The sequence below is a fragment of the Misgurnus anguillicaudatus genome, chromosome 24 (genome assembly GCF_027580225.2).
Source record: "Misgurnus anguillicaudatus chromosome 24, ASM2758022v2, whole genome shotgun sequence".
Lineage (NCBI taxonomy): Eukaryota > Metazoa > Chordata > Actinopteri > Cypriniformes > Cobitidae > Misgurnus > Misgurnus anguillicaudatus.
In genome coordinates, this window is record NC_073360.2 from 43,783,645 (window position 1) to 43,794,346 (window position 10,702).

General features: G+C 34.3%; 1 protein-coding gene across 3 annotated transcripts in view; it reads left to right on the forward strand.

The window, feature by feature from the left end:
• The window catches only part of LOC129437108 (sterile alpha motif domain-containing protein 3), a 95,479-nt gene extending 88,885 nt beyond the window's left edge, over positions 1-6,594 (forward strand). The window contains exons 6-14 of one of the 3 annotated variants that reach the window (XM_073863479.1): positions 23-70; positions 1,132-1,314; positions 1,397-1,484; positions 1,580-1,726; positions 1,804-1,866; positions 3,475-3,684; positions 3,951-4,110; positions 4,467-4,546; positions 5,806-6,594. In XM_073863479.1, the coding sequence (XP_073719580.1) occupies positions 23-70; positions 1,132-1,314; positions 1,397-1,484; positions 1,580-1,726; positions 1,804-1,866; positions 3,475-3,684; positions 3,951-4,110; positions 4,467-4,546; positions 5,806-6,096 (1,270 nt within the window). In that variant the 3' untranslated portion in view covers positions 6,097-6,594. The remainder of the gene's footprint in view (positions 1-22; positions 71-1,131; positions 1,315-1,396; positions 1,485-1,579; positions 1,727-1,803; positions 1,867-3,474; positions 3,685-3,950; positions 4,111-4,466; positions 4,547-5,805) is intronic. The other 2 variants (XM_073863480.1, XM_055195266.2) reach the window with 2 other exon arrangements.
• Positions 6,595-10,702: the final 4,108 nt, after the last annotated feature.

The window sequence follows — 10,702 nt, forward strand, 5'->3', positions numbered from 1 at the left end:
TAATATATATTTTTTCAAACAGCTTGGAAACTGGAACTGGAACTGATGTGCCTCAGATGTCTTGTATTCAGTATGTATCATTGTTTTGAAGTCCATATAGACTGTACTGAGGCAAGTAAAATGTATATCCTGTAGGGATGCACCGAATGTTTGACCGAAAAATGGAAAAAAATTAGGCTCTGTCATCTCCTGTCAATCTTGTCGCCGTCTCTCTCTCTCCCCCCTTGCTTGTGTTTGACATACAGTGTCAGTGTTTACATGCACAAAGTTTTTTCAATCCGACTGAATTTAATCCGATTGAAGGTTACGACAATACAGTTTACATGCACTCTAAACATGGCAATCTGATTAAAATGTTTGTTTACATGTACATTCCATACAATCTCAAAATTTGTGCAAGCGCACAGGGTTGCCAGCTTTGCGTATCAAAACCATCCCAAAGGACATTCAAAACTAGCCCAAAAGCATCCCAATGACAGCCCAAATGCCAATAACTACACTGTAAAACCTAAAAGTTAACTTAACTCAAACCATTTAAGTGAACCGGTTGCATTAGACCATTTAAGTTTTAAAACACATAAATTTGAATACTGTGTAACTGCATTATGCACCTATATTTAAGTAGTGTGAACTTATATTTGAGTGCATAACTGCATATGACTCAATTTGTTTAAGTTCGCCGTACTCGAATGTATGTGTTTTAAAACTAGTGCAACCGGTTTACTTAAATGGTTTAAGTTGATTGTTAGGTTTTACAGTGTAATGAACGAAATCCTTTCATCTTTAACCCCCAGGGGGAAAAAACACGGAGACAGTAAACAGTAGCCCAAATCGGAACTCGAAAAAAAGGCAACATGGCAACACCATCCAGCGCGCACAGTATCTCTTATAGAGGATAAATGTACAACGCTGAGTTGGAGAAAGTTGTTCTTAAGAAGTTTTCAGATATAGGCAATGAAAACACTATTTTCAAATGCTTTACGTAGTCTAATGTTAAGAAAGTACACATGAACGATATAGATTGTACAGCATGTGACCCATTAGTTTTTTCGTCTTCGGCCAAGAATTTTCCTTTCGGTGCATCTCTAATGTCCTGTATTAAAGACTTCAACTTTGTATTCACGTTTACAGACAAGAACCCTGTGACCCAATTGTTGCGCAACCTTGTCCAGCAGTATACAACCTGCCTGTCTTTCCCCCTGAATTGCAAGCAGCTTTGCAGAGGAAGGATCCTAGCTTTAAGAAAAAAGACAAGTCTCACATCCGTGCATTACTAGTTCAAGTATTGTTCGACAGCATCACCAAGCACACCTGGTACAGTATTGTATTAATTGTATTGTATATTTAACTTGCTGGTTGTTGGGTAGTAAAATCATATATTTTATTATATTTCTAGGTACCCAAGTCATAAAATTTATGGAGATGTTTTGGGGAGTTTGATTACCCGCTTTCCATTTTTGAAGGATGGCAGCCGCTCTGGTTATGTATGCGTACATTGCTGCTCTTTTAATGCTGTGAAAATATCTCAAAAATTTCACACAGAAACAAATAAATTTTACAAGAAAGTATGTATCTACAGGATACCTTGTTGGAATGCCTTAGAAACAAGTTTAAAAAGGAAAGGATTCCCTTGGTTAGCTCATCAATCGTCATGGAAATGAAGGAGAAGTATGGGATCAAAAGAAAGAGTGACAGACAAACAGACTCACAGAATCAACATCAAAAGGCAAGTTCAGTTCAATAAATTTCATGTTGAAGGCAGATTAAGTTAGTCTCAATAACTTGTTGACTTTATTATTTCAGAATGCAAAATGTAGAAGAGAACCACTGGAAATAATGGCATACAATGATTCTGCTTGTTCAGAGGTATATCAGATTGACATTTCAAAATGAACTATTTTGCACCGAAATTTAGCCGAAAATGGCTATATAGGTTTCGGGCCGAAATAAAAAACGCTGAAAATGAATGCCCCAACAGGAAAGAGGAAAAGAGGAACTGTCTTTACAGCCCAAAAGCTAAGTATCTTCTTAAAAGAAACCTGCCACGTTTGCTTAACCCTAATAAGTCCCTTGGGGTCAATCTTACCCCGAAGCCACTTTTATTTAGTTAAAAAACATGGTTCCCTTCATCTCAGTGGAATAAGATTTTGTGAGTTTTCCAGATTATTTGTCAAGATTCATATAAAAAAACTGGGTTTGATTCGGTCGTTCTAAAGATGGGTAAAAATTCACCAAAAGAGGCCCTTTGGGGGTAAAAATGACCCCAATTGATATGCATGGGAAATGCAAAAAAAATCTTTTTTTTCTTGTTATTTATCAAATAAAATCAATGCATCCCGAATACGCACAAACGCACAAAGACACAGTAAAACGTACACGCACATAAAGACACAGACACACACAAAAAGACAAAAGCCGTTTCTCAATACCAAGTACGCCAAACTCGGACTTGTGTCCTTCGTAGTTCGAACTTGCAAGTTCAGACTCAGAATAATGAACTCCTGACGCGAAATGCATTATGGGAAACTTCGCTGTCATAAGTCCACACAAGTCTCCTCTGATGCATCCTCGATAAAATGGGCGGATCAAGAACACATCCGGGGATTTTATGTGAACTTGGGCTTGATGCAAACTTTGAATTGGAACAGTACTTGGGCCGCGACTGATGACGTTTCACAAGTCCACAAGAACGCAAGTACAGACAAGAACGCATATTGAGAAACGGCTAAAGTCACAAGCACGCACGCACAAACACACACACACGTGCACACACACACAGACAAACACCCTTACATGTAGTCAAATTTCTGTGGCATTTTGTAAAAACAAACATTTCAAAATGGATCAAAAACTACAAAAAATTCTACTATTTGAAATATTATTTATTTTTAAATTTCCTTTCTAATGTTTATTTAAACATAAATTCACAAAATGTTTCACTAAAGTAGTGATGTGAGCAGTTGGCCACATCCAGTAAAATGAATGGGTGTCTATAGGCAATTGCTGGTCAAAATGATTTATTTCCTAAACTGTAACCATAAAACAGTTTTTTTCTAAACACCAAATGGTCGAATTCAACACATAACATCTAGATGAATATCTAAAAACTATTTAAATCAAATTTAGATCACAATTTATGTGAATTTTTCATAAAAAATTTATATTTTAACAAAAAATTATATAATACCACACGTGCGTGCGTGCGTGCGTGTGTGTGTGTGTGTGTGTGTGTGTGTGTGTGTGTGTGTGTGTGTGTGTGTGTGTGTGTGTGTGTATATACACACACAAATATACAGAGGAAAGTTTAACATTTTAACCTTTTTAAAAGAAGCCATTTTCGGCTTCTGTTTCGGTTTTCGGCCAAGTGAATCCTAAATTTCGGTTTCGGCCCAGAATTTTATTTTCGGTGCATCACCTACTATTTTGTTTTTGTGATTGATAAATATTTACATACTGTGACAATTCTTACCTCAGATTGTGTTGGACCTGGAATTAAGTGGTGAGGAGGAGACAAGTTTCCAGCAACACATTAATGCTATCACCCTAGAGTTGCGTAAAAGCAACCCCAATTACTCTGAGGTCAAGAACCGGATGAAGCGCACTCTTTTCCAAAGAGTACAGATGATGGAGAGGCCTGCATCTGAAGTAATGGAGCAGTTTCCTTTTCTTGGAGTGCCACAGCTTGTGAGTAAACACTGTTACACTTTGTGCCAGGCAGATAATAAAAGTTGGTGTATATAACATTTCTGTGAATTCCTAAAAGCTCATTTGGTACAACAATGCAGAAGGGCATCCCAGGGAAAGCTCACTATTTTTCTTATTGAACGTTCTGTTTCGGAAAATGCATCACTGTTCAGATGCAACCTCAAGTTAATACTGACGTTAAAGAACTTGAAAGTGTGTCATTTGGATATATGCACCTGAAGTAAAAAAAGATTTTGTGTTTTAAGATGCTGCATGAAATGACAATGAGGTTCGGAACCGACTTGGTACAGAACATGGAGACATCTTTAAATAAAATGGCCCCAAACATCATCAGGAGTGCCAAAGAAGGGACTCAAAAAAAACTCTACGCCAATCTCATCTCAACAGCAGAGAAAACCACAGAAGGTAACTATATCATATGCTTGTTCTTTGCCCAATGTAAAGGTTCTAACACCTATAAATTGTATAAGTCAAAATGTAAAATAATGTTAGTATTAAAGTTTACCCACAAATGAAAATTGTTATCATTTACTGACTTTCTTCAGCAGAACACAACAGAAGAAATTTTGATCAAGTACGGTAATCAAACAACAACGGTGCCCATTGACCTGCATTGGTTTTGTGCCCATTAAATGGCTACCAGCGTTGTTCATTTTTCAAAATCTTGTTTTGTGTGTGTGTTCTGAAGAACGCGTAAAGTGTGTAAAATGTCCCTTTAATTGATTTCTGTACCTAATGTACAATAATTTGTATCTTTGTAGGTCTTGTTAGGAATGCTGCACTTATTTTATTGCCAGCATTATTTAAAGAAAACGCCAACTTCCTCTACTGTGTAAATAGTGTAAGTATAGTCTTCTGTAATTTCGTTAGTATTTGAGGCACTATGGGTTAGACCTTAGTTTAATTATGAAATATTACTAGTTTTAACAAACATGCCTTACTAAAAACATTACTTGTGTGCATTTTGAAGCAAAACAAAAGGCACTGATGTATTTTAAGATATGTTGGTGCAAGTTGTTTTCAGTTTGGACAGCTCTTAAAGTTGACATAGAATGATTGAACGGAGTATTTATCCTTGTTCTGCGATGCGACATGTAGACAAATTTGTTTTTGTTTGGGTCTGTAATGCCTTAGAAGCTTCCTAAAAACCTCTCTTAGATAGCTCTATTAGGGTGGGGGATTTTAAACAAGTGGTTTTGCACCTATTTGGCTTCCCCTACGGGCTTTACTTGCAATCTCATTTCTGATTGGCTGACTTTGCTGCCACTCAAAAAATGTAGCCAATTATTTTAAAGTGGAGGGGCAGTTAGATGCCTGTGATGTCATAAGCATCAGATTTTCAGATTGGGACGTTTTCTGGCTGACATTTCTAAAAGAGGAATTTCTATGAGACTGAGATGTTTAGCAAGTTTAGCACTTTTTGTATGTTCGTGAATGTGGGTAGACTACCATTATTCAACAAAGACAAGGTAAAAATGTTTTTTCATTCTCGGTCCCCTTTAAATTTATGTTAATCCAGGACTAGTCTAATTCCTGTCATTTAGCCTAGCCCCATTCATTTCTTAGGATCCAAACAGGGGTGAATTTGGAGCCACCAAACACTTCCATGTTTTCCCTATTTAAAGACTGTTACATGAATAGTTACACCAGTAAGTATGGTGGCACAAAATAAAACGTGGCAATTTTCTAAGCGGATAAAAAATAACTATATTGTATGGCGGAAGAGCACTTAGTTTGCAACACTTCAACCTCGGGCACAGTAAAACCATCTCTACTGACATCAGTGCCCTTAAAGTGCATGCCAGTAATGTTTTTAGTAAGGCATGTTTGGTAAATCTAGTTATATTACCTGACTTAACTAAGACCTAGTCCTGGCTTAAGCTAATCCCTGTCTGGGAAACCATCCCTGTATGTTAAAACGTATCTTCTGATGTTACTGAGAGAAAAATTTAAATATTTACCCAGAGAAGTTGCTATAATTTGGTATACAGCTCCATATCAATTATTATTAGTCTTGTTGGTTCTTGCAATTTTAAATCCAATTGATGGCTTCTATTAATTGGTGACAAGCACTTAAAAGATTAAATGTTTGTTTTACAGGAACCCAAAGGTCCCACACCAACCATTGTGTTTAACGGCTCTCCAGATCCCCTCAAAGCTGAAAGTGTAAGCATTGTAATGGACAATGTGACAATCATTAAAGAGGCCATCATTGACATGACACAGGCGGTGGAATGCCTCTTTGCAGTTTATTTTCTTTTTAATGTTCATTACCCTGTTGCCATTAAGCACACAATGACTTTTATTCAAAAATACATGCTTAAATTTAAGTGTCGTCATGAGAAAAAAACACCAATACCTGTGCAAAAAATGTACAATCAACTTCTGTGATTGTAATTCTGTGAATTGTCATCTTCTTTCTACATGTTCTAATTGTTTATGAATGATCTATTCTTTTACTCATTTCATATAAATGTAAATATCTTATGTTTGTTTGAACAAATTGAAAATGCGTAATGGAAGTAATTTAAACAAAATTGTTAAATGTAGTGTAATTAAATGTTTGTAAAATTTAGCGCGTGCGTGCGTGCGTGTGTGTGTGTGTGTGAATATTTAAACCAGTTTAAAGTATTGATGTCTGATACAAAATACAGAGATATGATTTTTATAAATGTAGATAGATTCTCTATTATAAAATTAATAAATATAAACTATTTTCTGGATTGGTTATTATTTTTTATGAATAATAAATGACTCATAATCATATAGAACCATCTAACTTTGATTTAAAAAAACATTTGGGGTTCTTTTTATTGAACCCATTAAAGTGGTTCTATTTAGAACCATTTGGGGTTCCATATATGAATTTTCTTATATTTAGTGTCTTTTGTGTTGTTATTGTTTTGGCACGAAGTAAAAGTTAATAAAGCAATATTTATATAATGACTTAATATTAACGAGTTAATTATCTCAAAATTATGAGATAAAATTTTTCTTGAAATAAAATGTATTTGCTCTGTTTTTCTGAATTATTGATCTAAATCACTTAAAAAATGAAAATGTATCCACACATGCATTTATAACATACATTGTGTAAAAGGCTTATAATTGTTTTTTGGTTAAATTGACCTTAAAGTATACTAATAAAATGTTCAGCCACTCAATATGTTTCTACAGACAGTTTAAGTCTGGTAAAAACAGAAACTGCATATGAAACGTTGCAAAACATGTTGCCATTGTCAAAATTGCAAAATTTGTACTCATGGTGGAACTATTCAGCATGTGATTTGACACATTTTGGGGCCACTGCAAACAGGGGAACCTATATGGCATTTGAATGGTCCTGTATTATTATCAACGAATCAAACTGATTATTGAAGCTTGTTATCATGTGTAAATGTTTCTATGGGCTATATTCGGAGTCCATCAATTGAATAACGGCGCATCAAATATGGGCATACTGTAGAAAACAGCAGCACGTGATTACAATGATTACAATGAAATTCATTATTTATGTAAAAAAACAAACTATAAGCACACAACGCAACATATGTGACCCTGGACCACAAAACCAGTCATACACTGCAAAAAATAATTTTCAAGAATAAATGTTCTTAGTATTTTTGTCTTGTTTACAATAAAAATATCTAAAAATTATTAAATTAAGATGCGTTTTCTTTATCTAGTTTTTAGACCGAAATATCAAATTTAAGTGATTTTGTTCATAAAACAAGCAAAAAAATCTGCCAATGGGGTAAGAAATTTTTTCTTGAATTTTTCTTGAATTTAGTGTTAAAGAAAAAAATAAGATTTTTTTGCTTACCCCATTTTCAGATTTTTTTTTGCTTGTTTTATGCACAAAATCACTTAAATTTTATATTTTTGGTCTAAAAACTAGATCAAGAAAAAGCATCTTAATGTAATAATTTTTAGATATTTTTAATGTAAACAAGACAAAAATACTAAGAATTTTTTTCTTGAAAATCTGACTTTCTTACTTTCTTGAATAGCAAAATGATGTAAGAAAATAAGTCTAGTTTTGAGACAAAAACTATACTGCCCTCCAAAGGCTAAGTGCAGTATCTACGCAAACACTGAAACTGAGAAAAATGGCTTTAAAGTTTTTTACACCAGCCAGTCAAACATGTTACTGCAATTTTGGCACACACATTTCTCTGAAATGGGACAAAATTTAACCAGGAGACTTTGTCACAAGACACAACAGATCTCACAAAGCCCATTTTAACCCTTAACTCAATTTTGACCAAATGCGTAGTTACTGCGCTTTCGCTTTGTAGGGCAGTATACAGTTTAAGTGAATTTGTGCTCAAAACAAGCAAAATTATCTGCCAATGGGGTGAGAAATTTTTGCTTAAATTAAGTGTTCAAGAAAAAAGAAATCTTATATTTAGATTTTTTGCTCACTCCATTGACGGATATTTTTGCTTGTTTTATTTACAAATTCACTTAAATTGTATATTGTCTAAAACTAGACTTATTTTCTTAGGTCATTTTGCTCATCAAAAAAAAGCATCTTAATTTATATAAAACAGTTTTTCATAAGTGTCAGAGAGATTGTTTTTTTGCATGCCGCTTATAAATGTATCAGTGGCGATTATCTCATAACGTGTTTTAATATTCACGTCACGATAAAATAAATTATCAATTGTCCAAATTTAAAAGCTGCGGTGCTTATCAGCAGTTCCACAGTGTTTTCGCGTTCCGAGGAGAGAGATCGCTTCAGAGAAAATTATTATTTTCATTCCTCTTTCCAAGTGTTAAACGTCCACATGATGTGACAATACTCCACTTAAATTTAATGTTACATCCAAGAGCGCTGATCCTCGACCGGATAATCATTTCCGATTGGGATTCACAGACTGATTCACGAGCTAGTGAACTAATGAGTCCGTGTGTGCGTGCTGTTTTCCAGTCAGACATGAGTCTGTTTAAAGAACATCCATTCACTAATACTAAAATGAACAGTAGGTGGCGGAATGATACAAACGGTGAAGCGGTTACTATTACATTATCAGGACGATATCGCAAGGCTGGGAAGAGCTCTTGGCCAATCAGATTCGAGAACCAGAAAGAACTGTTGTATAATCATTTATATGTACGTTTTATCAAAGTTTTAGAACAAACACGGCTATAAATATAAGAAATAATAGAAAACAGGAAAATTATGTAATTTTTAATAAATGTTATTGTTATTATATATAGAATACAGAATAGTATTCCTTTTTATATGTACTTTAGCGATTCATATTTTAAAAATAATTGTTTTACCAATAAAGAACAATACATACATTACATACATGCACACAAATCAGAAGCCTTACATCAAGATTGTACAAATTATAATACTGACCTAATGTACTGTTTACTGCCTATGAAATTACTGTTTTGTTTTTACATTATTTTGAATTTGGTATTGAATGTGTTTTACAAGTGAAGAAAATGTTCTAAAATAAACTAAATTTTTGTTCTGCTTATAATAAAAACTGTTACAGTGGGAGAAATTTCACTGATTATAGACCGTTTCAGCAGTAACAACATAAACAAGCGGCTGTTGCGGTCCGCACGTAACTTCCGGTAAACTCTGCTAAGAATAAATAACAACAAAGTTTTTTAAATGTATTTTATTTATATAACAAGCAAAAAACAACACATACACTACCTAGGAAACCAACACATTTGTTATTTTCAACGAGGCATTTGTTCAAGAGATCAGTTTAGCAACTAGTCAGACCATTAAAAAAAGGAAACCGGAAGTAAAGTTCCGACCAGACATGTATATCTCGTCAGCGCACGTGCGTCTGATGAAACCGTAAAATGTATCTCAGCTTTATTAGTGTTTTGTTTTATAATGGTAGGCAGGACTGGATTGGTAATCGGGCATACTGGGCATTTTCTTTGTGTGCCTACATACATTTAAACCAAAGTAACATAAACACCTGGTTGTATGGTCATGATGTTCTTTAAAATTCTGATTTGAAGTTTTAACAGCTTAACCCTGCTAAAAAAACAATAGACACCATCACAGAAATTCTATTGGTTTATTTGGGAATTTTATTGGTTCTAATTGCATATGGCACAAAACACACTACAGTGTAGTGGTTTTAATGGTAAAAGCGAATGGTTCCTATTGGTATTTTAATGGAAACCATTAGAATTTTCTGTAACGATTTTATTTTTTTCAGCAGGGAAAACATATCACAAATGTTGCATTTTGGTCTGGTTTTGTTTTCGTAGTGAACAGACGTTATTTGCGGTTTTTACTAAGGAAACGTGGCAAGGTATTTTACAACATTTATAAAACGTCCTTTTTTGTTATTTTTTTGGGGCGTGGTTTTTAAAACGTTTTTAAAATGTTGTGCAGCAACATTACCTTATTGAAAATACAACGTTGTCAAAATTTTGTGATTGTATTTTTAATCTGATAATAATATATTTTGTCCTACGGTGTATATCTTTATAAATCTTTTAAATCTTGATGTTTTGTCTTTATTCTTCAGCAATTATTCCCACCTTTTCTTTTCATTTAGTCATTACTTTATACAATAGTTCGTTCGTGGTGATTTCTGGCAATAATTGAGACGCATACTTGTTTTGCTAAATCCATTGTAAAGCAGTGAGCGTCTTCTGTCTCCAGTACAGCAGGAGGCGCTGCAGCTCTTTAGTCCGTAAATAAACTCACTAAAGAAAGAAAGAAAGAGCGCGGGAATTTATATATAGTATAGGATTAAATTATAGGATTTAAAATTGTTTAAGGGCAGTTTGATTTGACAGGGTTTTGTGTATGGGCTGGAGGAGCTGGAGACGCAGCGTCAGCTTATACCGGAATTCTGTTTTTTTTTTGTTTTTTTTTTGTTTTTTTTTTTTGTTTTTTTTTCATAATGCATAAGAAATGAGGAAATGGAAATACGGAACAGTAGGTGGCGGTATGTGCTTAGTTCACCAGTCCGCCAGAAAACGAAAGAAGAAGAAGAAGAAA